Source organism: Manis javanica, chromosome 5 (assembly GCF_040802235.1).
Source record: "Manis javanica isolate MJ-LG chromosome 5, MJ_LKY, whole genome shotgun sequence".
Taxonomy (NCBI): domain Eukaryota; kingdom Metazoa; phylum Chordata; class Mammalia; order Pholidota; family Manidae; genus Manis; species Manis javanica.
The window spans coordinates 83,574,199-83,599,945 of NC_133160.1; the positions used below are offsets into that span (position 1 = coordinate 83,574,199).

At 37.7% G+C, this 25,747-nt stretch overlaps 1 protein-coding gene across 1 annotated transcript; it reads right to left on the reverse strand.

Annotated features, from left to right (window-relative positions):
• Window positions 1-1,211: 1,211 nt before the first annotated feature.
• OSTC (oligosaccharyltransferase complex non-catalytic subunit) lies at window positions 1,212-10,474 on the reverse strand. The gene is made up of 4 exons (XM_017660768.3): window positions 10,274-10,474; window positions 6,672-6,765; window positions 4,967-5,164; window positions 1,212-1,747 (listed from the first exon to the last, which is right to left on the reverse strand). The coding sequence occupies exons 1-4, from the start codon at window positions 10,410-10,412 to the stop codon at window positions 1,729-1,731; spliced, it is 450 nt and encodes a 149-aa protein (XP_017516257.1). The 5' UTR covers window positions 10,413-10,474; the 3' UTR covers window positions 1,212-1,728.
• Between the last annotated feature and the right edge of the window lie 15,273 nt (window positions 10,475-25,747).

A 25,747-nucleotide genomic window follows, 5' to 3' on the forward strand; every position in this document is an offset into this window, starting at 1 on the left:
TTAGGTCTAGTACCAGGTACAATTTTTTTTTCACAAAAAACATTGCTACTTTACCAGCAAAATTTCTTAAACGTATTTCATTGTATTTAGTAAAGCTATGCTTATCTAAAAGTTCAAAACCAACCCAAAAAACCCTAACAGCTGTTACCGAAAAACATATCAAACCTTAATAGCCCCATCTGGTGGTGCTTAATGGGAACTGTTCACTACTCAGCTGGTTAGGCAAAGAGCTTTTGAAGCCTGAAGACCTTTGTTGTCTTCTATCCAGTTTAACTAAAATTTTAAAACACCGCCAAATAATGAAAAATGTAACCAAGGTTAAGTTAAGACTTTAGGGTTTGTTGAGTGTATACAGGTCATGTTTTCCTTTTCAGACCTCTGGAGTTTAGCAACCTCTTCTTATCGTCTCTCATCACTATAGTACAGACCATTAATTTTTCTTGATTTTCATTTGTAGCATTTATCAATGTCTGACATCATATAAACATTTTTTATCTTTTGTCTGGACTCCCTACAAGAACACAAGCTCTATGAGGGCAGAGCCTTTCTCACCCTAATCTTCAGTTGCTGCCTAACATGTAATAGGTTCTCAAGTTTTTTATAAATTATTTTAAATTTAATGGCTACATGGAGATCAACCTTGGAAACAAAAAAAAATTCACATGAGAGGACATTTTGCCATAACCTTAAAGATCATCAGATTAAGAATTGAGCCACTAATTGGGGTGGCTCAATTAGTGACTGCAATGGGGTGGGGGTGGGACTTAATGATATGGGCGAATGAAACCAGTGTTGCTTATGTGAGACCTTCATAAGATTGTTTATCAATGATACCTTAAAAACTGAGCTATTAGAGAAGTGAAGTTCACAGCTAGTCAGGGAGAACTGAAAGGGTTGTTAGAAGAAATTAAGGGAAGCCCATACTGGTCTAGAGGTATTTTTAGGTATGTTCAGAATTGTGTTAATTACTGAAAATGAATGCCTAAAGGGAACTTTTTATCTATCACAATCACATTTACAACAACTCCAACATAGATATGCAGCCCATGCTTGAATATTTACAGGGATATTGAGTTGCTACTTTATAAGGCATCCTACCAATTACATTTTGGGACCACAGAATGCCAACAGTAGCTTATGTCACAGATGGGACTGAGTAATTATAGACCAAAAGGTTAATGCCACTAGTCAATTAAAAACCACAGAAAGTGTTAATTAGAAAAGTTATTTACTTCTGCTCCTTTCATACCTCTTATTGTTCAGCAAACAGTCTTACAAATCTGAAATAATGAACTGTCACCCACTGTTTAAAGACAAAGCACCACAGGGAGTGCTCATCAGCCATCCAGAGTTCACAGCTTACAGGATCTCACTTCCTGATTTTACATTTATTTCTTAAAGTCTGAAATGTCATCTCCAAAAAACATGAAGGGGGCTGTAAAAAATAATCACTTTATTCAATATTGTAGTTGTAAAAATGGAGGATATTTTCTTTAAGAGATGAAAAACTAAGAAGAAATGCCACTTAGCATTGTTGGTACAGGCCAGCAGGAAAAAATACTGTGATAAGTTTGTCTCTGATACCAAGAAGACATTCTAGTTCAAGCTTTAATATGCTTCCTTTCTGCAGCTTTTCGTCCTTTTCCATATCAGAGCATTGGTGGCGCCTTTAAAACTTCATTAACAGGAGCAAATCCAGTATCTACTCATTTCTTCTCAAAAGGCACTCTAACCCATCAGATAGCCCCTGTAGAAATAAAATTTATAAATACAAAAAGTGAAAAGGAAACAATATTCCAAAGTGCACAAATTTTATGATGAATAAAATGACAATATGAAAATATAATTACTCCTTATGGTTTTTATTTCACATCTTACCCTCCCAATATATACATACATTTCCAGGCCTCAGTTTTATTATCCTTCTCCTCAAAGGGTAAATTTACAAACCAGTATGTTAACAGAAAATGAGGGAAAAAAGTAAAGAAAATATTATGCAGACGTGAAAGAGTCAGATTCAATTTCCTTTGGACTCTCACAATTGCAACAAAATTCATAAGCCTTTTTATAGAAAGAAGCTGGTTTGGATTTTCTAAATTAACCTAATATTACCAAAGGAGAAGGTGGGAGGATCAGGAGCTATTCAAGCCGGGGAGGTGAGCCCTTGTACCCTCAAGGAACATTGTGCAGAGCATCTGCCCTGCACCTCTATAAAGGAATGTCCAGACAGCAGGCAGGGGTGCTAACTATGGCTGTTAAGAAGGTCAAAATTCATGTGGATCAAATAGGAGATCCTTTCGCTAAATGTACAAGTTAAGCCCTGAAATCCCCTTTAAAGTATTGTTTGGTTTTCAGAGTTCCAATCTTCTTCTTTTGCAATAAATCCTTGCAACTATTATTAATTAAGGATCTGCAGGATGAGGAGAAAAACAGGAAAGTTGTGTAAAACTATCCATGGTAAGAAAGAGTTCAATACACCCTGCCCCCACTGATGCCTTCAGAACTTCTCTCCTTTGACCCTGCCACTAACACTAAACTGGGAAAACCTCATTCAGTTTCCTCATCTGTAAAAGGAGCTGTCTTAGGAGAATCTATAATAGAGTAATTGCTACTCATGGTAATAAGCACTTGACAAATGTTAGTGGCTACTATTAGTTCAGTCTCAAGTCTTCAAGGTCGGGAATAAAAAACTACTTCACTGGGTTGAGATCTACCACCGTGCCTGGAACACAGCAGACACTCAAGCATGTGGTTTCCTCCCTTCCAGCTTCTGGACTCACTTGACTCCCACAAGGCTCACATCTATGTGCAGCCAATGCAATCTCCCTAGAACTTATCTGCACTTTTCCTTCTGCTGTACCAGCCGGGCCAATCCACACTGAGTACAGAGAGAACTTCCACCTCTTACAACAACCTTTACAACAACTCTGACACAACCCCATAAATACTTCTCAACCTTCTCCCAAAAACTGAATAAAAAAATAAAAAGGCTCTTAAGAGATACACTGACTTTGAAGACTTCCACATACATTTGCTACTATAATACCTGATATTTGACAAAAAGCATACTATAAAATATAAGCTTCACAAGAAAAAAAAGTTCAAGATTTTAAGGAAGTACCTACTAATATTTACTCTAGTGGAAGTTACTCAGTTTACACTACAAAACAAAAATTGCAATATTGTTGTTTCCATTTCTTTTCTAAAACTGTCCATCATTTCTCCCCATTCTACCCTCAAGATACCAGGCATCAGAAGCTGTCGTTGAAAAATCATATCAAAGGAGTCATAAATTCCTTCCTCCTAAAAACAGAAACTCCAGATTTAGTTGCATGACAAATTACAGAAAGAAGCAATTTTCTCTTTAGACTATTGTTCTGCTTTGATTACATCTAAACATAATCTGCATCTCAATTTCAGAGAGTGTACCCTATTTCCTACTGTTGATCCGGTCAACAATCTTGATACTGCCCTACAGAATAGGGACAGGAAGACAAATGTTTACATATATAGTTGCAAAAGTTGGAGGTAACCCAGAGAATTAATACTTTCCAAAGTGTTTTTGTAAGGAGTAGACAGCCCTATTATTCTACAAGTCAAATGCCAGAGGTAAAAGAAAAGCACACATCCTAAGGAGAGGGCCTAACATCATAGAATAGGAAGCATAGGTAGAATGAAAACAAATCTGGTTACATGGGCAAAACCAGCTCAATTTCATTCTGCTATATTCATCCACAAGTTGCTCTGTTTTGGTTGTTAATTTTTAATAGACTCTCTCTCCTCTCTGGGAGCCTCCTCTTTTCTTGTTTTATTATGGAAAACTCCATCCTCTTCCATATCAGCAGACCATTTCCAACAAAGGCAGAAAAAAGAAGAACAAGAAGAGGAGGCTGGAGTACCTAGGTCTTAATACATTTTAACTAATGCCCAAAATTGTTTTCCCTGGGAAAAAATAAGAGGCTCCCATTAGCAGGGAGCTTTACAGTCACACAGATATTTAGCTGAGGAAGAACACTGTGCTCACTTTTCCCAACCAGCAGGGTTAAGACGGGAACATGACTGCAGGAAAAGTACTTCTGACTTTCTGGGAGTCTGTCCATTCTATCCTGATGCGTTACAGACAACAGACAAGTTAGGCCATAGAACAAGTGTATCTGTGAAATTCTAACACATTCCTGGGTTACTTTTTTGTCTTTTATAATGAAATAAGGAACATAAGTCCTAAGAAATCAGTATAGGAGACCTTGATGTTGAACATATTCCCTAAAAAATGAATTTACTAAGAGCTAATCTTTGTATGATATGCTTGCTCAAAGTTCCTCTAATTACTAACGTCCCCACAGGTGAAGTCAGAATATAGAGAAATGTGATCAGACTTGTCTACATTTCAAATGAAAGACCTCAAATGGAATTATAAAAGTTGCCATAAAACCAATTTATTTTTGTTCTAAAGATAAGGTAAACTTTTTCAATCAAAATGATCATATCTATCTATCTATCTGAAATCCTTTTTCCATGTTTTTGAGGAGGCAATAATTCTCCTTTCCTGTCCAAGCCTTAATAGATTTTTCTCATACCAATACTCAAAGAACAGCAGCAATTAATGGCTTGAAAATATTCCCCTACTGTGACCATTACTACTGGAATCCTGTATGTTATAGATTAACAAAAGGCACTTTAGAGAAACAGCATCTCCAGTCAGTGAGGCTACATCAAAATAGATGACATTTTCTCATAAATATGCATGGAAATAGGAACAGTTGGGAAGACCTAGTGGTCTCCATTTTGCAACTAACTATAGCAATAACTCTGAGCAAGTCACAAGTTTCTTTGGTTCTTTGACTTTTCACCTACCTGTTTAAATGGTAAAATTAAATATCCTATGATTTTAAGTGATCCAAGTAATTATTTTACCATTTGCAACAGAAGTTAAGTTGCTGATTTCAAAAAGTACTTAATAACTTACGGCAGTTTCATTCTCATGAATACTCTAGCCATGAAAAAACTCAACAGGACACAGACGAATCCAATGAATAGAAGAAGAAATCTATTGAGTTTTGGGATGTTTGGTGCATTGGATCGGTCTAGGATTATGAAACCTAAACCTCCCATCGTAAACAGGAAGCTGGATGCAAGTCCTTCCATAATATATTGCCCATTTACTCTGAAAAAGAAAGACCAATGCGAAACAATAAATGAAAATGCCCAGAAAAATAAAAAGCTTTTTCCTTAGATTGAAATTCCTATTTCTCCTAAAACATTTTTGTGCTAATTTTTCATTCTTACCCTTACAACTATTTTACTACATTTTTGGATATTCATTTCAACAAATATTTACTAAGAGCCTATTATGTATCAAGCACTGTTCTAGTTTCTGGGGCTACAATAATGAATAAAGCGGACAAAAATCTCTGTCTTCATGGAGCTTACATTCAAAAAAGTTTTAAATCTCAACTAACACAACTGTCTATGTAAAATCAATATTCTTATTTACTAGCTTAAAAAAACCAATTATTTGTATATATATGTACTCTCTTTACCCAAAATTTTATCTTTTAAAAGTTACGCTATTTAAGCTTCTATCAATTTCAAATTAATTTTGAATTGGTTAAAAATATTTCTTGAAGTTTTATAATAATTAATAAACCTCTTGTTTCAAAGGAAAAATTTTAAAGCAAGCATTCTTAACTAAGGCTCATGAACCCCACTAGGACCTCTAGCAATCTATAAACCCTTCTAAGTTTATGCATATTTTGTATATATGTGTGTCTGATTTTTCTACAGGTACAGAGCTTTCAGAATTCTCAGTTTATGGACCCTAAAAAGCACATTTCTCTGTTAAAGGGATGATTTATACATAGGCATATATAAAGAGGGTACATATGTTTTATTAACTAATTGCTTTAATTTAAAATGCAATACATACACCAGGTTCAGAAATCAAACTACACAAATGACGACACTATGAAAGGTCTCCCTACTGTCAAGACCTTCTGTCATCTAGAGTCCCTCCTGTCATCTAGAGTTCCTCTGCAGAGAATCACAGTAATCTTTCCAGGAATACTCTATGCATGGGATACCATTAACATAAGCATAAATACAAATATATAGGTATGTTTAGATAGTTATCAAGTGGATTTTAGAAAGCAATATGATGAGCATTGCTCCAAACCACACTGGAATGATGTTTCCTTGTTGAAAAGTCACAAGTCTCAAAAAATACTTTTCTTATTTAACAGTATAGTCCAGAGATCCACAAATTTAAATGGCCAGAGAGATACATCCTAGGCTTACAAGCCATTTGGTTTGTGTCACACCACTGCAGCTTGAAAGCAGCAACAGGTAGTGTATAAGTAAATGGACATGCCTTGTTCCAATAAAACTTTGCTTATGAATAAACAAGTACCAGTGGTTTGGTGATTCCCAGAAGAGTCTATAAGTGTATTTTAAACTGATATCCTCCTTTAAATAAGTGATATTATGAAATATTTTTTCTAATAATAAATGAATAATATACTTCTAGTCTTGTCTACTTCCTGACATCTTCAAATTTAGCATTTTAAAAAGCTATTGTCTATAAAACCCACAGGATTCACTGTATTTTTAAATAAGAGGTATGCCCTGGCAAACTTCTTTCCCAACATCAAATCATTCAAAAAGGTATCTTTTACCTGTAGGCCAAGAAAGCTACTGGTCTCTGATGCCCATGTTCATCAGTCATAGAGCCAACACTTGGAGGTTCAACAATAACATCATAAATTATTCCTATATGAAAGACAAAAGTATAGATTAGACTGGACTCCTAATTTTAAAAATAGGACTAGAGTTTACATCCACCTCTATATATAAAGGTTCATTTATATTTAAATAGCACTGCTTTGATGCATTATTATAATCAAATCAGACCCAGCTAATCTCCTGAACTTCAGATAAACCATTCAGAAATCCAACTCAACATTTTAGAATGATTCATAAAACAGTATTATTTCCAGAAGAGGTATTTCATAAAAGAAATATTCAATCAGTAACCATTTCTAATACTCAAGAATGATTCCACAATAAAAGACTTAACATTAAAGGCTGTATTTTAGTTCAAGACAATGTTCCACAAATGCTTGGGTTTGTTTGTATGAACTGAGAGGTAGCTAGAGAAGTTTTCTTGCTTACATGCAAAACAAGGAAACATTATTAAATCACACCAATAGGCAGACTGGCAATACTAGAAATTACCATTAATGTTATTTAATGTCCATCATTTTGCCATCATGTCATTGTGATTAATGTTAATGGTCCATCAACATTAATCTCCCACTGTCAACAATTCTTTATCTTCTCCACTGTTCTCCAACATCCACATTTTCAGCTTTTCTTAAGCACAGCAAGACTGTGTTCCCCTCCCCCTCCCACAAAGGAGTTCTCTAATCTCCCTCCCACCCCCAAATCTATAAACCAGTACCTGCAGCCATCCTCTCTTCCTTCCCTCTAGCTCCAAGGGAGGAAGGGTCTCTCCTCCTATAAATGTGGGATCCCTTGTGTAATTTTCAGGACTTGCCTTCTCAGACTTTGTTCCTTTGGATAGTTCTCTTCCCTCCAGGAGAGAATTTTTAAGCTCTCCTTCCTTACATCAACCTTCCCATGACTCCAGACCTCCTACCATCTTATTTCTATGTCTCCTTTTAGAAAAGGAGTCAGAATTCCTCTGGAAAAAAATTTGGCAAACTTGCTTTCTCCCTTTTCTCACATACCCTTCATTCAACTCATTTCCATCTGGCTTTGGCCACTACTACTATTACTTTCACTAAGGTCACCAATGACCTTTGTGTTGTCAAATTCAATGGACTCTTCAGTTCTCATCAAGGAGGATTCCCAGCAGTCCAGTTTAGTAAATCCATTTTCCTGGGGGGAAAAAATGGCTTCTGTGATACTCCTGTCCACGTTTTCTTGCTGTCTAGCTGAGCCTCCTCTTCTATAAACCCACTAAATATTGGGAGTTCCTTAGGGCTTGATCCACTGTCCTCTTCTTTTTCTATGTTCTCTCCTGAATTGAACTCACTCCTTCCCAGGGCTTTCAGTTCTATGTCTAATGACTCTCAATGTGCCAACACCTGTCAAATTATGTAACCACTGTTAGAATTAGATGTAAGTTTAAGAACGGGGACTTTGTCTATGGTCTTCAATATCCAGCTTATGGGAGGAGTTCAGAAGACATTTGTTACTGATCAACATAAGACTCGTATCTGCAAATGTGACATATCCAACTAAGTGGAGCTGCTTAAGTTCCAATTATATCCCAGTGACCTTGGGTTCACCATTTCCCAACAAAAACCTTCACTTCTTCTATCCATTTACTCAAAATGCTGGTACCAGACACCAGTAGATTCTGTCACACTTCATTCTCCTCCTGCACCCAATCAATCCATCAAGACCTACTGAATCTACTTCCAAATATCATTCATTGTTTTTTCCTCCATTTCTGTTGCCATCAACCTAGTCTAGCCAAAGATACTACAATACCCACCTAATTGGTCTCCCAGTCCCATACTTGTCAACTTTTCACTCTGCCTAGTATAGCTTTCCCCTCAATCCTTCGAATTTTTGGCTAACATGTCATTTCCTCACACACTCCAATATAAATGATGTTCCTAATTCGCATTATTTTTTTATAACCTCTATGTTCTTTTTCTTCAATGCATTCGTGTCAATTCATAATTGAAAAAATGTATGTGATATTTAACACATCTTAACCATGACATAAGCTTCAGGAGGACAGGGTCCTTACCTGTTTCATTCACTGTTGCCCTCACTAAGTTTCATTCACTACCTAGTGCCTGGAACTTAACAGAGACTCAAAACATTTGCTGACTATTTCTCAGCAATATTTTTTATATGTAAAGGTACACTCATAATTTTTAGAAAAGACTCCTTCCTAGTGGCAAAACTGATTCCATGTATGAGATACCTCATGGCCTTTCCCATTAAAAGATGTCCTTTTCACTTTCCCCCAAGGGTTGTTGCAGAGTTATCTCCCCACTACAACAATGAATGCTGAGGCTTTTAGAAAAGGCTCTGGCTCCAAGAAGTAAGAGTTGCAGGAAAGAGACTAGCAGATGAAAGCAGGTGAAGACTATTATAAAACAAAATTAAACAAACAAACAAAAAAACCCACATGCACTTTTAAATTTCATCTATTCAATACAGTACCTATTAATGTGCTGAGCAATGCTAGGATAGTATCTTACCAATATAAACTTGAGATGTAACTTATTTAAATTATTTTAAGTTAACTGTCACTATTCTAGATTGGGGTGGAAGGTAAAATCAAAGGCACATTTTAGAACTAAGCCTTCATAGTTTCAGATTCTTCCCTCTTCAGTATCACCTATTCTTACAAAACATCTGTGAAAATTAAGATGTCTATATGACTATTTCCTTAAAAGCAGAACCATTTTTGCTGTTCCTAATCTGTGAAGCTTTAATTTCATAATTTTCAAATTAAGTACCCCTTCCCAAAATCTGAAAGTAGTGTAGCAAGGTCTAAGTCATGGAACTGTGGCTTTAAAGGGTGGTGTCTCTGAAAAACCTAGAGCTGGACTGCCAACTCACCACTATACCAAGCAACGCCCCTTTTGCAATTTTTTATTTGAAAAGTACAGCATAAGATGATAATTCGTAAGTGTTTAATATTAATGCTATTTTCCTACCCTTTTAAAAGTTCTCAACTTCTCCCTCAAACACAAAGCTTCTGCAAATCTATCTTCAATCTCAAATATGTATCAGAACTGTGGTTTCGGAAAATTCCATTCGTATTTATTGCTAATCGGGAAGAAAATCAACACTGGTCCCTTAGGTTTGAGCTAACTTAAGAATAGGAAGAGGTGTAAGTACCACACCTCTTAACCAACCATGTTAAGTAGAACGGGCCAGACTAAACTTTTCCAGGATCTTTGTCAAATAACTATGGGAAGCAATAAAAAGAGCAACAATCTGGGCTTGAAAAACATATTCGACTCGGATCCCTAGACTAAAAGGCTAGAAGAGAAAAAGGCAACGGGAATGAGAACACAGGTCCTCTCCAGATACAGGACAGGGCGTGAGGGCAAATAAACTTTTGGGCCATTAATACTTTGGACCGCAGAACTCTTCTCCACCCTCCAGAAAGTCGGAGAGCAGAGCGATGCTTTCCCCGGGACTGAGAACCGGCGGAACGGGCGCGCCGCGGCGAGAGCCGGCTCTCCGTGCCCCAGCTCCTCTCGGGCCCCAACCAGCCCGTTACCTCCGGTGATGAGGAAGTAAGACACCACCACCAGAGCGTACACCGTCATGGCCGACGGCATGTGCACCCAGGGCGGCTTCTTCAGCTTCAGGTTGGGGCATTCGAGCACTAAGAACGGAACTCGGTACAAAGTCTCCATGTTGGTAGCCGCAGACGGCTCCGGGGCTCTAGCCCCACGCGCCACCGGAAATAGGCCCGCCCTCGCTTTCGCCGGCGCCTGCGCGGGGAAGGGACCGGCAGGTCCTCAACGCTCGGAAGAGTTTTACACCTATTGAAGAAAAGAAGAAACTATAGAGAACGGATAAATGACATGATTTAAAACTATGTATTATTAAATATTGTTAAGCATAAACTTAAATAAGAAATTCTATTATTGCCACTGAATAAATTGTGATTTATATACCTTCAATGACCTGCAGGGCTTAGACGTGGCCCAGCCTGAGCTGCAAAAGGAACGAGGGTCCTTTCACCTGAGCCCCTCCCTCTTGCTGTCGCTAGAGACTTGGTAGCTGATTGGACGCGGGATGCCCCAGGTTCCCAGAGCTGGAGAATGAATGGTTCCGTTTGGAAAGCCCTGCCTTTTCTATTAGCGGTTTTTTTAAAGAGCTTGAGGAAGTTCTAGGTTGCTGAGCTTTTACGTCACTACGTAGTAGTGGTGATAGTAACAATTGTCATTAACACTTGCTAAAATGGTATGTTATCAAATTATTAAAAATATCTAGTCCAATGGAAGCAACCTAAGTGTCCATCAGTTGATGAATGGATAAAGACCATGTGGGTACATATACACAATGGAATATTATTCAGCCATAAGAAGAAAACAAATCCTACCATTTGCAACAACACGGATGGAGCTAGACAGTATTATGCTCAGTGTAATAAGCCAGGCGGAGAAAGACAAGTACCAAATGATTTCATCTGTAGAGTATAACAACAAAGCAAAAACTGAAGGAACAAAACAACAGGAGACTTACAGAACCTGAGAAGGGACTAGCAGTTACCAAAGGGAAAGGGGTTGGGGAGGGTAGGTGGGGAGGAAGGGATTAAGGGGTATTAGGATTAACACACATAATGTAGGGGGTCATGGAGAAGGCAGTATAGCACAGAGAAGACAAGTAGTGACTCAATAACATCTTACTATGCTGATGGACAGTGACTGTTATGCGGTATGTGATGGGGACTTAATAATAGAAGGGAATGTAATAACCACAATGTTGTCCATGTGAAACCTGAACATCAGATTGTATATCAATGATACCTTAATTAAAAAAAATCTAGTCCAGACCTATCACACATGTCAAGAGGACATTTCCATAGGATATCAAGAGCTGATACCTTGATGTGACCAAAATGCTATTTTTAAAAATTGGAATATAGTTGATATACAATATTATATTGTTTTCAGATATACAACATAGTGACTTGATAATTATATACATTACTAAATCCCCACTTTGGTAAGGGTGGTTACCCCATTACCATACCAAGATGTTACAGTAATGTTGGTTATATTCTCTATGTAGTATTTCCATTCCTATGATTACCAAAATACTAATGCTGCATGTCCTCCCCTTCATTTTGCTCCACCTTCAGCCATCCTTACCTTCTTAAATGCTAAAATCTTTCAGGCTGAAATATTTGAGGCTATGCTGGTTTCTCTCTTCAATAAGCCTCACATCCAAAATAGCAGGTCTTTTTGGGCTGTACTGCCAGAAATATCTTTACTTTGTCCTCTACTCTCCATTCCATGCCACCATCCCATTGGGAGCCACTATCATATCTTGCTTGGGCTACATTTACAATTCAAGTAGATGAAATTATATGATGGAGAATGAGTCTTTGGGGATGGACAAGATGGCCTAAAAAGTTCTCTGTTTTCTCTTTCTTTTTTATATACTCTCTTAAAATTCTGCACATGTCCATTTCCTTTTGAAGTAAAAGTTAAACGTGACTGATGATATAAATCCATAACAGACTGATACCTTTATTATTGATCCAATGTTTTTGTTTTTTGTTTGTTTGCTACTGAACCCATAGTTTTTTACAGGATGACATGAACTGATTCTGCACTTTTAGTTAATGACTCATTATTGAGAAACTTTAAATACTGTAATGATAAAAATATTTATAAAACATTGCAGCATCTAATTCTGAATACAGGTGAGTTTGCTGCTCTTACTGTTCAATAGTAAGAGACTCCCCAGGGTTTTACTCAGCTGTGTCTTACAAAAGGCACATTAGTCTTAGCTTATGAAGGTGGTCACTAATAATAGCAGTAATGAAATGTGTTTACTCCAGAACCAGCATTTATACATCAGAGTTTATCTGGGGACTATAACACAGAATGTCGATGAAATTCCCATAGTTGTATAAATCAAGAAAACTTTGGAACAATTAAAAATATGTTGCCTTGAAAATATAAGGAAAAGCTTAGCAATTAAAAGCTTTTGAGCATCCTTTATAGCTTCAGCAAGAAACTAACATTAACCACTGCTTGGCAGATACTTTGTTAAGTGATTTACATTGGTTTTTATTTGATCTTCATGACAATTCTATTGATAAATGCGATTAACAGCACTTTACATATGACAAAACTGAAATTTGAGAAGTGAAATTCAAAAAGTATAGTCTGTGTGATTAGATGAGACCTAAAGGCAATTGCCCTAACGGTAAAACAAGATTAGGATGTTTAAGGTAGAATAAGTTTATGTATTTATCCTTCTTCCCATATATTTTGGGGCCAAATAATTCTATATACACTGTTGAAAAACATGGAAGTTTTAAAAATATAAATTTGTATTAAAAAATAAATCTGCTAAGTCAGAATGTATCACAGTCATCTATATATTGAAATATTACTGTCACACTTTTACTCTGTTCCAAAAAGTAAGTTTGTTTCAGGAATCAATTCATTATTATTTTTAACATCTTAACTTTTGAAATATTTTCCAACTTGAGTTTGTACTATCCTATAAGCCAGTTATAAAAGAAGTCATTCATGAATAAATACACACATCTGTTATCATCTGTGTCCTAACCAACAATATTCCTGTAAAAATGTTTTGTTTAAACACAACAGAAACTCCAACCAAAAGAAAGAATGAATATAATAACCATGGGCATTAGAGCATGCCCCTAAGTAAACATAGAATCTAATCATTCGTGGGTGGCTATTTTATATAGAGATGAAGGATAAATGTTGGAAGAAACAAAGATTTAAAACATTATATACAGAGGAGCATATCATTTTAAGCTACATATACATAAAAACAAAATGACTAATTCTAAGCAAATCTATTCTCTAGAAAGAAAGGAGCATAAAACTGATATCTATCAAAATTTTCATGTTTAATGTAGAAGATCCTAATTAAAAAGACTTGAAGTCAGGAATGGCTCTGCCAGCCAAATGAGAAGGAAAACCCCATAAATAAGTTTTTAACTAAATTCTAAACAAACTAGAGCTAACAAGGCTATTAGTGATACTGACTTCAGTTTATTAAAGTAAGCATTAGTGAAGAAATTACTAGCTTTGGGGGTTTTCTGGACCATATAACAACATAACATTTTAACCTAGATTTATTTACAAAGACATTTTGTAGTTTATTTGACAGTCTGTTGACTGCATTTTCCCTCCGGATTCTGTATAAACATCAATATGTTTGTTTCCCCGGTTCCACAAATATTTATTGGGTGGCAACTCTTCCAGGCACTGTATGAGGCACCATTCTGTCATGATATAGCAAATCCTTTTTAATGTAATATTAAATTGTGGATTTTGTTGTTACTTTTTAAATTTTGAAAATTAAAATTTGCAGGTAAAACATCGGTACATGCCCATTGTCACAAGAGAGACACACATAGAACAAGTTTCCTTTCACCACTGCTCTCATTTTAGTTCTTCCTCCAGAGGTAATGAGAACCCTGGGATAGTTCTGGAATGTACGATTGTAATACACATACTCAGATACCTAAGAATCATCATGTTCGTTTCCTGGTCCACAGAGTGAGGTCTCTTATGGTAGAAAAGGTTAAGTGGGACCAACAGAACTACCTTTACCTACCAACCCAATAAATGAGAAGTGACTGCAGAGACTGGTGCCACCATCAAGCATTTGAAAGATGCAGAGTAGAAATTCTCACATTCCATTCATTTAGGCAATTTGGCCCTTGTAAAAAAATGATGGATTTTGGAGAAAAATTTAATCATGTAGTGGCCTCATTTGGTCATGCTATTCCAATATATTTAGTGAGTAATCCAAGAAGCTGTTAGTTTTGAGTGGGACCCAGAACATGCAAAAGCTCTAAAAAGGGCCAGCCTGCTGAGCAAACTGCTCTGTCACTTGGGTCATATGACTCAGCAGATCCAATATCACTTGTGATGTCTGGGGCAGATAGGGATGATCTATGGAGCTTTTGACAGACCCCTTCAGGTGAATCATAGCACAGAATCCTGGGGTTTTGTAGCACACCTATGCCATCCTCTGCAGATAAATAGTCTCCACTAAGAAATAGCTTCTGACTTGCCACTGGGCCTCAATAGAGACTAAGCTAATGACCATGGGCAGCAAGTTACCATGACCCCTGAGCTATCCATCACCAACCTGACATTATCCGACCTACCAACCCACAAATATGGGTGTCCACAGCAGCATTCAATCATCACTTGAAAGTTATGCAGGAGCTCAATCTCAAGTCATCCTTGGAGGTACACATAAATTGCATAAGAAATAATCCAGATGAGCATGGCTCACATTCCTGCCACATTGTCTCTTCTCTCTCAACCTATACATATGGCAGGATGAAGAGTCCCCTCAAACCAGTTAACTGAAGAAGAAAAGAAATGGAGGCCTGTTTTACAAAGAGTTCTGCAGAACATGCTGGCACTACCTGAAAGTAATTGTCTTTGCACCACAGCCTCACTTGGAAGGAGCCTTGCTTGAAGGAAGTCATGGAAGAAAATCTTCCCAATGGGCAGAACATCTGCCTCGTTGTTCATTTTTCCCAGAAGGAGTGATGGCCAGAGTTACAGGTCTATAGTAATTAATGGGCAGTAATTAATCATTTGGCTGGCTGGATTACCAGAGAATTAAAAAGAACACAATTGGAAACAATACGAAAATTATTGAGGAAGTCTGGAGGAGAGGCATGTGGACAGACCTCTCTCAATATGTTCCAAGTGAGAAGATATTTGTGTCCCATGTGAATACTCGCCAAAGAGCAACCTGTGTAGAGAAGGATGCTCATAATCAGGTGGCTAAGATGACTCATCCTGTGGACAGCCATCTTTCCCCAGGTGCTCCTGTCTTTGCCCAGTGGGCCCACAAAGTGGCCATGACAGCAGGATGGAAGTTATTCATGGACTTTCACTGATCAAGGCCAATCTGGCTGGAACCACTGCTGAGTGTCCAACTTGCCAATAGTAGAAAACAATGAACTGATAAAATGGCAGCCTTCTCTCCAGGAGGACTAGCCATTCACATGGTAGCAAGTTAATTATGTAGGAGTAATTCCAGCAGGCACTTGGTTCTTACTGAAATAGACACACTCAGTACAAATTTTCCTCCCTTTCCACAATGCTGCTAACAAAATCATTATTGTGTGGACTTAAGGAATGCCTTGTTCATTATCATGGTATACTACACAGCATTGCTTCTGGCAAAGGAATTTGTTTGACTGCTAATGATTTGTGGTGATTGGTTCACATTCATGGAATTCACTGGTCTTAGCATGTGCACCCTCACCTTAAAGAAGCTGTGTGGAATGGTGGAATGGCATTTTGAAAATTCAGTTAAAATGCCAGCTGAATACCAACCATTTGGGGTTTGGACAATGTCTCCAAAATGCAGCATATGCTATAAATCAGTGATCAATCTATGGTGCTGTTTCTCTCAGAACTAGGATTCCTAATTCCAGGAATCAAGTGTAGAAATCAGGAATGGCCCCTTTCACTGTTACTTCTAGTGACCCAGTAATAAAAATTTGGCTTCCCATTCCCCCAAATTCTGAGTTCTGCTGGTCTAAAAGTTTTAGTCCCAAGGGAGGAATATTTCCACCAAGGGACACATCAATGGTTCTATTAAACAGAGGTGAGACTGTCACTCTCCAGTGTGTTCAGGCCAGTGACTCAGAAAGCAAGTAAAAGATACTGTATTGACTAAGGGGATTGATCCTAAGAGTCATGATAAATCTGTTTGCCACTACAAAAGAGAAGTAAGGAGGAGTATGTCTAGAAGGCAGGAGATCCCCTGAGGTACCTTTTATTGCCCCCATATTCCGTGATTAAAGAAGTGACAGGAATGTTAATGGCTCAGCCTTTCAGGAATTAAGGTTTGGGTCACTCTGGCAGGCAAGCATCCTAAGGAGCTAAGATTTTTGCTAAAGGCAAAGGGAATATGGCATGGGTAGTGGAAGACTGTAGTTATAAATATCAGCTATGACCGTGTGAGCAGCATAGGTTATGAATATTTCTTCCATATTTTGACATGAATATATTTGTACATATATTAACCAATTTTTTTCTGTCTTCCATTCTTCTATCATATATAGTATAGTACTTGTTGACAGTACTTAAACTCTCAGTATTTAAGTTATTGGATATCAAAGAAAGAACACTTCTTGTTTATCACTCAAAAATGAATAAAAGGACTTTGTTTCCTTTTTGGACAGAGCACATTACAGTTGTATGAGCGATAGTTGTACTATGTTAGGAGGAAGCATATTGCTGCTATTGTCCTTGTTTGACAACTGTTAAACATAGTTCAGAAGGTAATATGGATACAATGTTGACAAGGGATAGACTGTGGTGGCTTTGTATCGTGTCCTGTTAGGTCAGCTGGAACTGTATATCCCAGAATCCCTTCACTAGATAGTTCTGAGTTAGTGTGGGCCCCAAGAAATATTATTATTTTTAAGAGACATTATTTGTTAAGCTAGTGAAATAAATTTCTACCTGACCATCAGTTTCTTCTGAAACATTGTAAATAGTGGATATGAATTATGAACAACCATATAGTAGAAAACCATACAACCATTAAAAATGATATGTAGAAGTTTATTTCCTGAAATGGACAGATGTTCACAATAATTAAAAAAAGATGAAAATCAGACCACAAAATTGAATGTGGAGTATTGACCCATTTTTTATTGTGGGCATTTTCTAGGCATTGTACATTAAAAGAAGTCTGAAGGGACATAAAGGTGATTAATACCTATGTGATGAGATTACAGACTTTCCTCCTTTCTTTGATACTATGTATTTCCTAACTTTTCTATAATAAACATGTTGCTTTTGCAATTAAAATAAAATTTTAAAATAATATTTTGTTGGAACATGGCAGATACCATCTGTCTGGTCTTTCATTGGCATATCCATCTCTCTGCCTAGGTATTGCTCACTGTTGTATTCTGTGAATAATGCAGCAGTGAATACGAATGGATATGAATATATAAGGAATGGATAATAATGCTCCCCAAATTTTACATCCTAAGTAATTGTAGGTGGATGTTTTATCACCATGTACCATTAGACAGTCAACTATCGTATTAGACAGTCATGTCTTGAAGTCAAGGATGATATTTTCACCACTGCATTCCCTGCCCCTCTACAGTGCTGGCACATAGTAGGCACATTTGCAGTCATTTGTTCTAAGAAATTGAACAATTCTCATTATGCCAATCAAGACTGGAGAGAGGTAAGCAGCTGGATAAAAAGCAATATTTGGTTTGCTTTTATTCATTATTATCTTTTTCCTTTTCTAGTTCATAGATCCTTTCCATATTTACTACCTGTTTTGTGAAAATTGTGGATGTAATCTAATCTGCCTAATCTCACATCCTCTTCCTTCCTCAGGAGAGATGAGGACCAATAAAGGCAGGCAGGAGTGCTGGGATGACGATGTTTATCATTCACTTCTTACTTCACTCACCAAGCATTTATTGAGCATCTAGCAGAGACAAGCCCTGTTCCAAGCAAGAAAACCAGTGCTTGATTTCTGCATCAAGAAACTGTCATTCAAATCAGGGGAGAAATACGCACATATGATCAGTGGCAGAGCTGAGAAGTCCATGCTTATTGGAGTCTGGACCAAGTGCTTTAGGAGTCCAAAGAGAGTAGTGATTCATTCTCTCCGGTAGGAAAAGACAGGCTTACAGAAGAGTTCACATTTGAGCTGAACATTGAAGGTGGAATTAGATTCCTTAAGTGTTGGGGAAAGGTTTTCAGGCATGAGGACCAGCTTGAACAAGGACAGAGATGGAAAAGTCCAAGGAGTGATGAGTGGCTGTGTATGGCTGAAGAGGAAAGCAAGAAGGTGGGGGACAGGACTCAACAAGGAAGGCTGGAGCTGAGTACAGAGGACCTTTCAATGATATTTAGGTTTTATCTACACTGAGAGACTGATAACATTGAATGATTTTTAAAATTGAAACAACTGGTTGTGTGTGTGGAAGATAGATGGAATAGCAGAAAGATGGGAGGCAGAGAGACCTCTAGGATCTTACTGTGGAAGTCCAGATGAGAGATGATGAGGGCTTGGGAGAGACTGTGGGAATGAGGAGAGCAGGGAGGCTGGTGGTAACAAAAAGGTTAGAAAAGATCTTTTGCAGATAGAATCAGTTGAATATGATCAACAATGGATATGAGGCTTGGTTACTCCAGAAAGAGAGGGCTCTGATAGAAGTGAACTGTGTAATAATTCCTCTAGGCAACTTTGCAGCTGTGCACAGGAGCTGGACTGAGGAAGGCTTTTCCTGAAGCAGGAGGAGGAGACTGGGGAAATGGCAGGGTGACGCAGTGCTTCAGTGTGTACTTAGAGCCAAATTGGAGCAGAACTGCTTCCATTCCGGGATTCTACACCCTGACCGACCCACAGCCCACTCATCCTCTCAGGGGGAAAAACAAGGAGCAGGAGGCTGAGGTTCTGCCATTTGCCCAGTTCTAGAAGGACCTCCGGGCCCCTGGTAGGTTTGGGAAAGAGGCCCGGGTTAGAGATCCCAGAATCAGTAGCATCTGAGTGACAGTGGGAGTCATATATCAGTGGGTGAACTTGCTGAAACATGAGAAAGAGTAGGCAGGGTGTTTGTTTGCAGGGGTCACAGGCCTCTTTGCAGAGCTGATAAAAACTTTGAGTTTTCTTCCCAGAAAAGTCCCCCCACACCCCCTCAAGTGTAGTTATAATTATAGGAGGTTCATAGACTAAACTTAAAAGAGTGAGAGGTAAGAGAACTGAAGAGGATGTCTAGGGAATCACCCGCACGATTTAGAGGATATCGCAAAGTAGATACAGTAAGATCAAAGGAGAAGAGCCATGGGAGAGCAGAGGCAGAGAAGGCTCAAAAGGTGGAGTTGCCAGCAGTCAGATGGGGTGAAACTGAACAGAAGCCACTGGAAATGACAACTGGTCATTGGTGAGTTTTGACCAGAGAGTACATTGTTAGGTACATGATATTTGAATGACTTGAGTATGGACCTGATTCCATGACTAGACACAGTCCTAGGACATGGTATCATGATCAGTGCTCATAAATGCTTGTGAATTAATGCATTAATTTTAGTAGCATGGTGGCAGGAGAAGCCAGATCACAGAGGGGAGAAGTGAGTGAGAATTTAATAATAATACTAGGGCATTAATATGACTTTATCCCTCACAACACAGCTGGATATGAGAAGAAGAGGATAACTAAGGTCGTACGTTTGAAGGACAGTGGGACTTAGGCATGTTTTATATAAGATGAGGGAAGAAAATGGTGGAGGGGGGGCACTAAAGATGGCAGAAGGAGGAGAGGGTGCTGATGGAACAAAGTTAGGGCTATGTGTGTGCATGGAGCCCATCAGGGGTAAAGTTGCTTTGGAAAAGATTCAAGCAGTCTTCTGAAGAAAAAGAGCAGAAAGATTGGAAGCATAAGGCACCCAACACTTCGTATCTATTGTGCCATACAGGAGTTGTATTAGGTTGTCTTTTTTAATCCATCCAATAAGTGTATTGATTCCATTTTTCAGATGAGGAAACTGAGGCTTACAGATGCTGGCCAACCTGCTCAAGCTGACACAGTCAGAAAGTGGCAGCCCCGGGGCTGCTGATTCCAAAGCCCATGCTTTTACATAAAGTTTTTAGGTAACAAAGAGGAAAAGGAAGTTACAGAAGTTCACATCTGGTGGTTTCTATAATTTCAGATATTATTATACCTCTTGGAGTGAGTGTTGGATTGGAGAGATAGGTAAAGACTTTGAGATAGCCGCTGTGAAGAATGGATTATTATGCAGCATTAGGGAATCCAGATGTTTTTTTAAAATCACATATATGTATATGTATATACATATATAATATTCTACAACATTTGTAATATATATATACACATATGTTCTTTTACATTTTTAAAAGGAAAATAACTAATCTGCACTTTTTTTTTTACCTTTCCTGAAAGCAGTTTCAATTTAGCTGTTTTTCTGATGGCTGTTCACATGTAACTCTGGTCTGTGGTCACAGGAGGGCAGGAGTTCTTTCTAGGAATCACAGTCTGTACAATTTTAACTTCACCAAAATACATTTTTGATACTTTGAGATTTACAAGCTATATTCACAAACATAGTGAAAAAGAAAACTTATTTAAAAGAAATCTGCCTCAATGCTGTGATCAAATAAGCGCAATGAAACATTACATAAATGGAAAATGCTGCTTCCCATGGCAGTCAAGCATATCTTTAAAATGCAAATGGTTTACTCTTTCAATGATGAAAGAAAAATCTTGTGAAAGCAACATTTTCAGATGAATAAAATATCAAACCCAGGATATTTTTTTAAATATCTGCCTTGCAAATCATAGAGACTTATGAAAGCAAAAAGAGAAGTGTCTATTTGGCAAGTTTTGGTTATTAAATCTTAAAAAAAGAATTTCTACTTAAGTTTTTTATCATACTTAAGCTTTTTAAAATAAGCTTATTAGATTTCATTTTTCAATAAAGAAATTTATAAAGAATGAATAACAAAAATGGCTCCAAACATGATCATATAGATGATCCCTGCTGTTTTTAAAAAATAAAATTACATGTTCAGAGTACAGAGTACAAAGGATAAAAATATGAAAATCAGATGCCATCCTCCCCTTATCAACTTCTCCTCCCCTTATATGCCTTCTTCCTGAAAGCAACCACTGTTAGTAGATTCTTATGATGAAGAGTATTTTTCTAAAGAATGTTTTAACCCCAGATTAGGAATGGTATTTAAAACAACAGACTTTAATCTTTTCAAAAGAATTGGAATGAGAACCCAGATTGCAATTTGGTTGCACACGTGAAATGCGGCAACAGCCTCAGAACCAGAAGCTTGTGTAAATGGCCAGCCATCCCACCACCACCCCACCACCACTTTTCAGAGTGAGTAAGAAATCGAAGTGCCTTCCCACCTCCAGGAATGATCTTTGCAGAGGTGGTGTTGGGGTATGTTTGGACAGCAGCTGCTAGTGTTGTCTGCCAGATGCTTGGAGCAAAGACCACTGTCTCCAGGGCTGTCAGTCTGGCTCTTTCATACACAGTGAAGTTGATTTAACAAAACAAAACAATTCTAGCTTAGAAATGGTTCTTTAAGACATTGATTTATCTGTATTTGTACACATTCAGGAGAACAGTATGTTTTATATATATACTGAATAAAATATCTAACTTTTTAAGAATGTTGTAAAATATTTCCATATGTACATTATATCAAAGTACTCTTCCCCCAAGTTTTGTTGAAAGGAAATACTCAGAGCATTAGGTCCATTAGAATAGATGTCTCCAGTTGTGGTTTTCAGATGCCCTAATATGCTTCTCCCCAGAACTAATCAAATACAGCTTGGCACTTTCAGGGAGAGAGAGAGAGAGTGAGTGAGAGAGAGAGAGAGAGAGAGAGAGAGAGAGAGAGAGAGTGTGTGTGTGTGTGTGTGCTTGTAATTCCTTACAAAGAGAAAAAGTTATTTTTGAGTGAAACATTATATAGGAGGATAAGATATCAACTTTTTGCTTTATTTCCAACATTATTACTTGTCTTTACTCATTCAAAATAAGCAGACTCCATCATGACTACCTTGATGCACTTTGCTTCTCTGTAAGTATATAAGCAGGAAGGGGTCATGCATTCTGTGTTGCGGATAACATAGGATATTTAACTCAACCCCTAGAACCTCTGAAGTTATCTTCATTTTATAGGTGAGGTGACTAAGACAGGGTAGAAAACCTCAAAGTCACCTAACTGGTTAAAGGTAGACCTAAGATTAAACCCATATTTGTCTAACACCAAATCATACTTTCTGTATGAAAAAGCAGTCCAAGATCCATCTCTGTGAGAGTCCATTAGATCTCATTAAAATACAGGTTCTTGGCCTGACTTTCAGAGATTCTGACTGAGGAAGTCTTAGATGGGCTCAGGAATCTGCATTTTAACAACCTCCCCAGGAGAATCTTCAGTAAATCTAAAGTGTTAGAACCACTGTCTATTTCATAATGCTCAGATTGTTTAAACAGAAATGGAAATTTCATATGAAAACCTCATTTGAGCCCCTGACAAATAGAGCCCTCTTTTTGTAAAGAAGTGGCAGCCCCAGTGTGCTCTTCATAGTTGACCGTGTCCTTGACAGTGATCTGCTAGCTTTGCATTTATATTTTATGGAGCGATCCTCGTCTCCCAGCAGAATGGATTACCAGCTTTACCTGCTCAAAATTTCTTCAGCAGAAGTCAGTCTTTCAACGTACCATCAGCAATTATGAAGCTAAAGTGTAAATAGTCCTAGAGGGAACACACTGACTCATGCTCACACAATGGCTGATGGCAAATGGGTTCTAAGATTATGTTTTGAGGAAGCATGCAAAGGGACCCAGAGCTAACATTTATTAAGAACCTACTTGGTGACAGGCACACTTACTCTTTGTAACAATCTTGGAAGATGGATATTTTTATACCCATTTCAGGGATTCACAAAACAGAGACTCAGAGATTTTAAGTAACTTTTCAAGGCCACATAGTAAGTAAGTAGTGGAGTCCATGCTTTGTTTATTGTACTAAGCCACATGCTTGCAATTGTATGGAAAGACAGGGCAAGGAAAGGAGACTGGGAAGATGGGAGACTTCGTGTACTCCAGAAATTCTTCCCAGGGTGAATGCCAGCATAGTACCTGGTATACACCCAGGGCACAGTTAATGCCTGTTGGATGAATTTATGTCCTCAAAGAGAAATTTGTAAATGGGAATGCACTTAAAACCCTTTGGTGTCTTCCAATTGCCTATAACAGTGGTTCTCTAACTTGCTAAAAATAAAGCACTTAAAAATCATGGTGCTTTTTCAGAACATGATATAGTTAAACACTATGCCACAAACTAATTTATTTGTTAATCAGATTTTGTGTAAACAAAAATTTTAAGGAAAAAATTTAAGAATTAAGAAAAGTGTAAATCAACACATTTACTCATATTTATAGATTTTTCTAAACATTGGGAATCTGGGATTACCTTGCAGACCAAAGTTTTATGGTTTATATTGCTATTTCTTTTTTCCAAAATAATGAGTTTCTCCAGATAATGTTCAGAAGAGAAATATAACCCCTCTTGTTTTTATTTTCCAGTGCATTCCTGGAAAATTCAGTATTCATTAAAACTATACAAAAAAGTACTTGTTTGTTTATATTTAGATGGAGTTTACCAAATCTTAGATAATAATAAACAGGTTTCTCACCTACATAAAAATCTGATTAGATATTGGAAAGTCATGTAGGCCTCAGGATGATCTGTCGAGCAGGGCTGTCCCATACATTTCAGATTATAGTGCACCAATGCCCCAACAAATTCCAAAAAGCCTCATAGGAACCATTGACTTGGACTAATCTACCAAGAGTCGTAAGTGGCTGAGCTAAACAGCTAGACTGTGGGCTCCTAGAGGACCCAGGGAGTTTCACATTCGCTCTCCAAGCCCCTTCAGGTGGCTGAAGCATAGCAGATGTCCAGTTCATGCCAGGACAATGAAAAGAATTAATGAACCCATAAATGGGAGACTTTGATCATTAATCCAATCTTTCAGGGCAGGTAAGTGACTTACCCAAGAAAACAGAACTAGTGAGTGGCAGAACCAGTACTTAAGTCCAGGCCTCTTTGTTTCTAACTGGAGGCATATAAAATTTGAGGATAGTCAACAGACAGTTTTAAATGCTGGGGTCAGCAGAGCCTCCTTCCAACAAAATACCTGTAATGGCTTCTCATCCATTAAAGAGCCAAAGAGTGCCCATAACATTTGCAGGACTCAGCATGGGTGTACAAACGGATGTCAAATGCCATATCCAAACACTAAAATAGTATAAATGAAAGGCAACAAATGGTTCAGTAAGGAAAGTTCTAGCCCTCCACTTTGACAAACATTTCTTCCACAGGTGTTAAAGGCCGAATTAGAATTCTAGGGCTCTTCAGAGCTTTGTGTCCAAACATGGTGATGTAGGACTAGCCTGTTCCCTGCCCAGTCCCATCTTCCTGCCTTACAAATAGTAGCTAATTATAAATAATGCTTGATTTTCAAGAAATAAAAAGCGAGTGGCAGGACTTTGTGTATTTGCCTTAAATGAAAGGGAAAGGTTAGACAATGGAGCAGGATACCCCGGCCCACACTGTGGTGACCTGAACTCAGAAGTCATGGGGAATGGTGACAATTTTTGTTTAACGTCCTCGCTTTTCTCATCTTCCCCTGACTGTCAAGAGGGGATCATGCCTGATAGTCCCTTGAGAGTGAAGCAAGGAGAACCCGGATGAAAGGGCAATGACACGGTATCTTATCCAGAGGACAAATGGGTGGCAAGACTCCATGCTTCTCCTTTGCTTTTTCTTTCTTAGAATAGAATTGTGGGAATTATCAATTAGGAAAAGACTTTCAACATAAAAACACAGCTTAAAATTCCATGGAGGAAATAGAAATGGTAATATGAGTCAAGAAGAAAAAGGAAGAATATAAAACTTCCATGTGTTAAAAGAACCTATTCATGTCATTTAAAAAAAATGGTTGCTATGTAGCTTCTATTGATATATTTAAAAAGTGACAGAACCGTTTAAAACATTTTTTAAATTAAAGTATCATTGATATACAATCTTAAATTGGTTTCAAGTAGACAATGCAGTGGTTCAAATTTTTTGCAAACAATTATGTAATCTTTTAAATGAACCACATTTTTAAAGATTTACTCAAAATTATTGAATAGCTAATATTTTGGAAACCAGAAAGCATTTTTTGATTCAGAATTATTGTGGATTATATCTCTTAGAAAGGAAACTCATGAAGATAGTCAACTTTTCTACGCCTGGGCAGAATAGTTACCCACTGTCAACATAGGAAGATGTTACAGAATCATTGGCTGTATCCTCTTTGCTGTACTACCTACCATTCCCGTGACCAACTCATATTGAGATTTTTATCTCATTTTATCTCCCTCATCCTCTTCACTCCAACCCTTCCCCCATGGTAACCCCC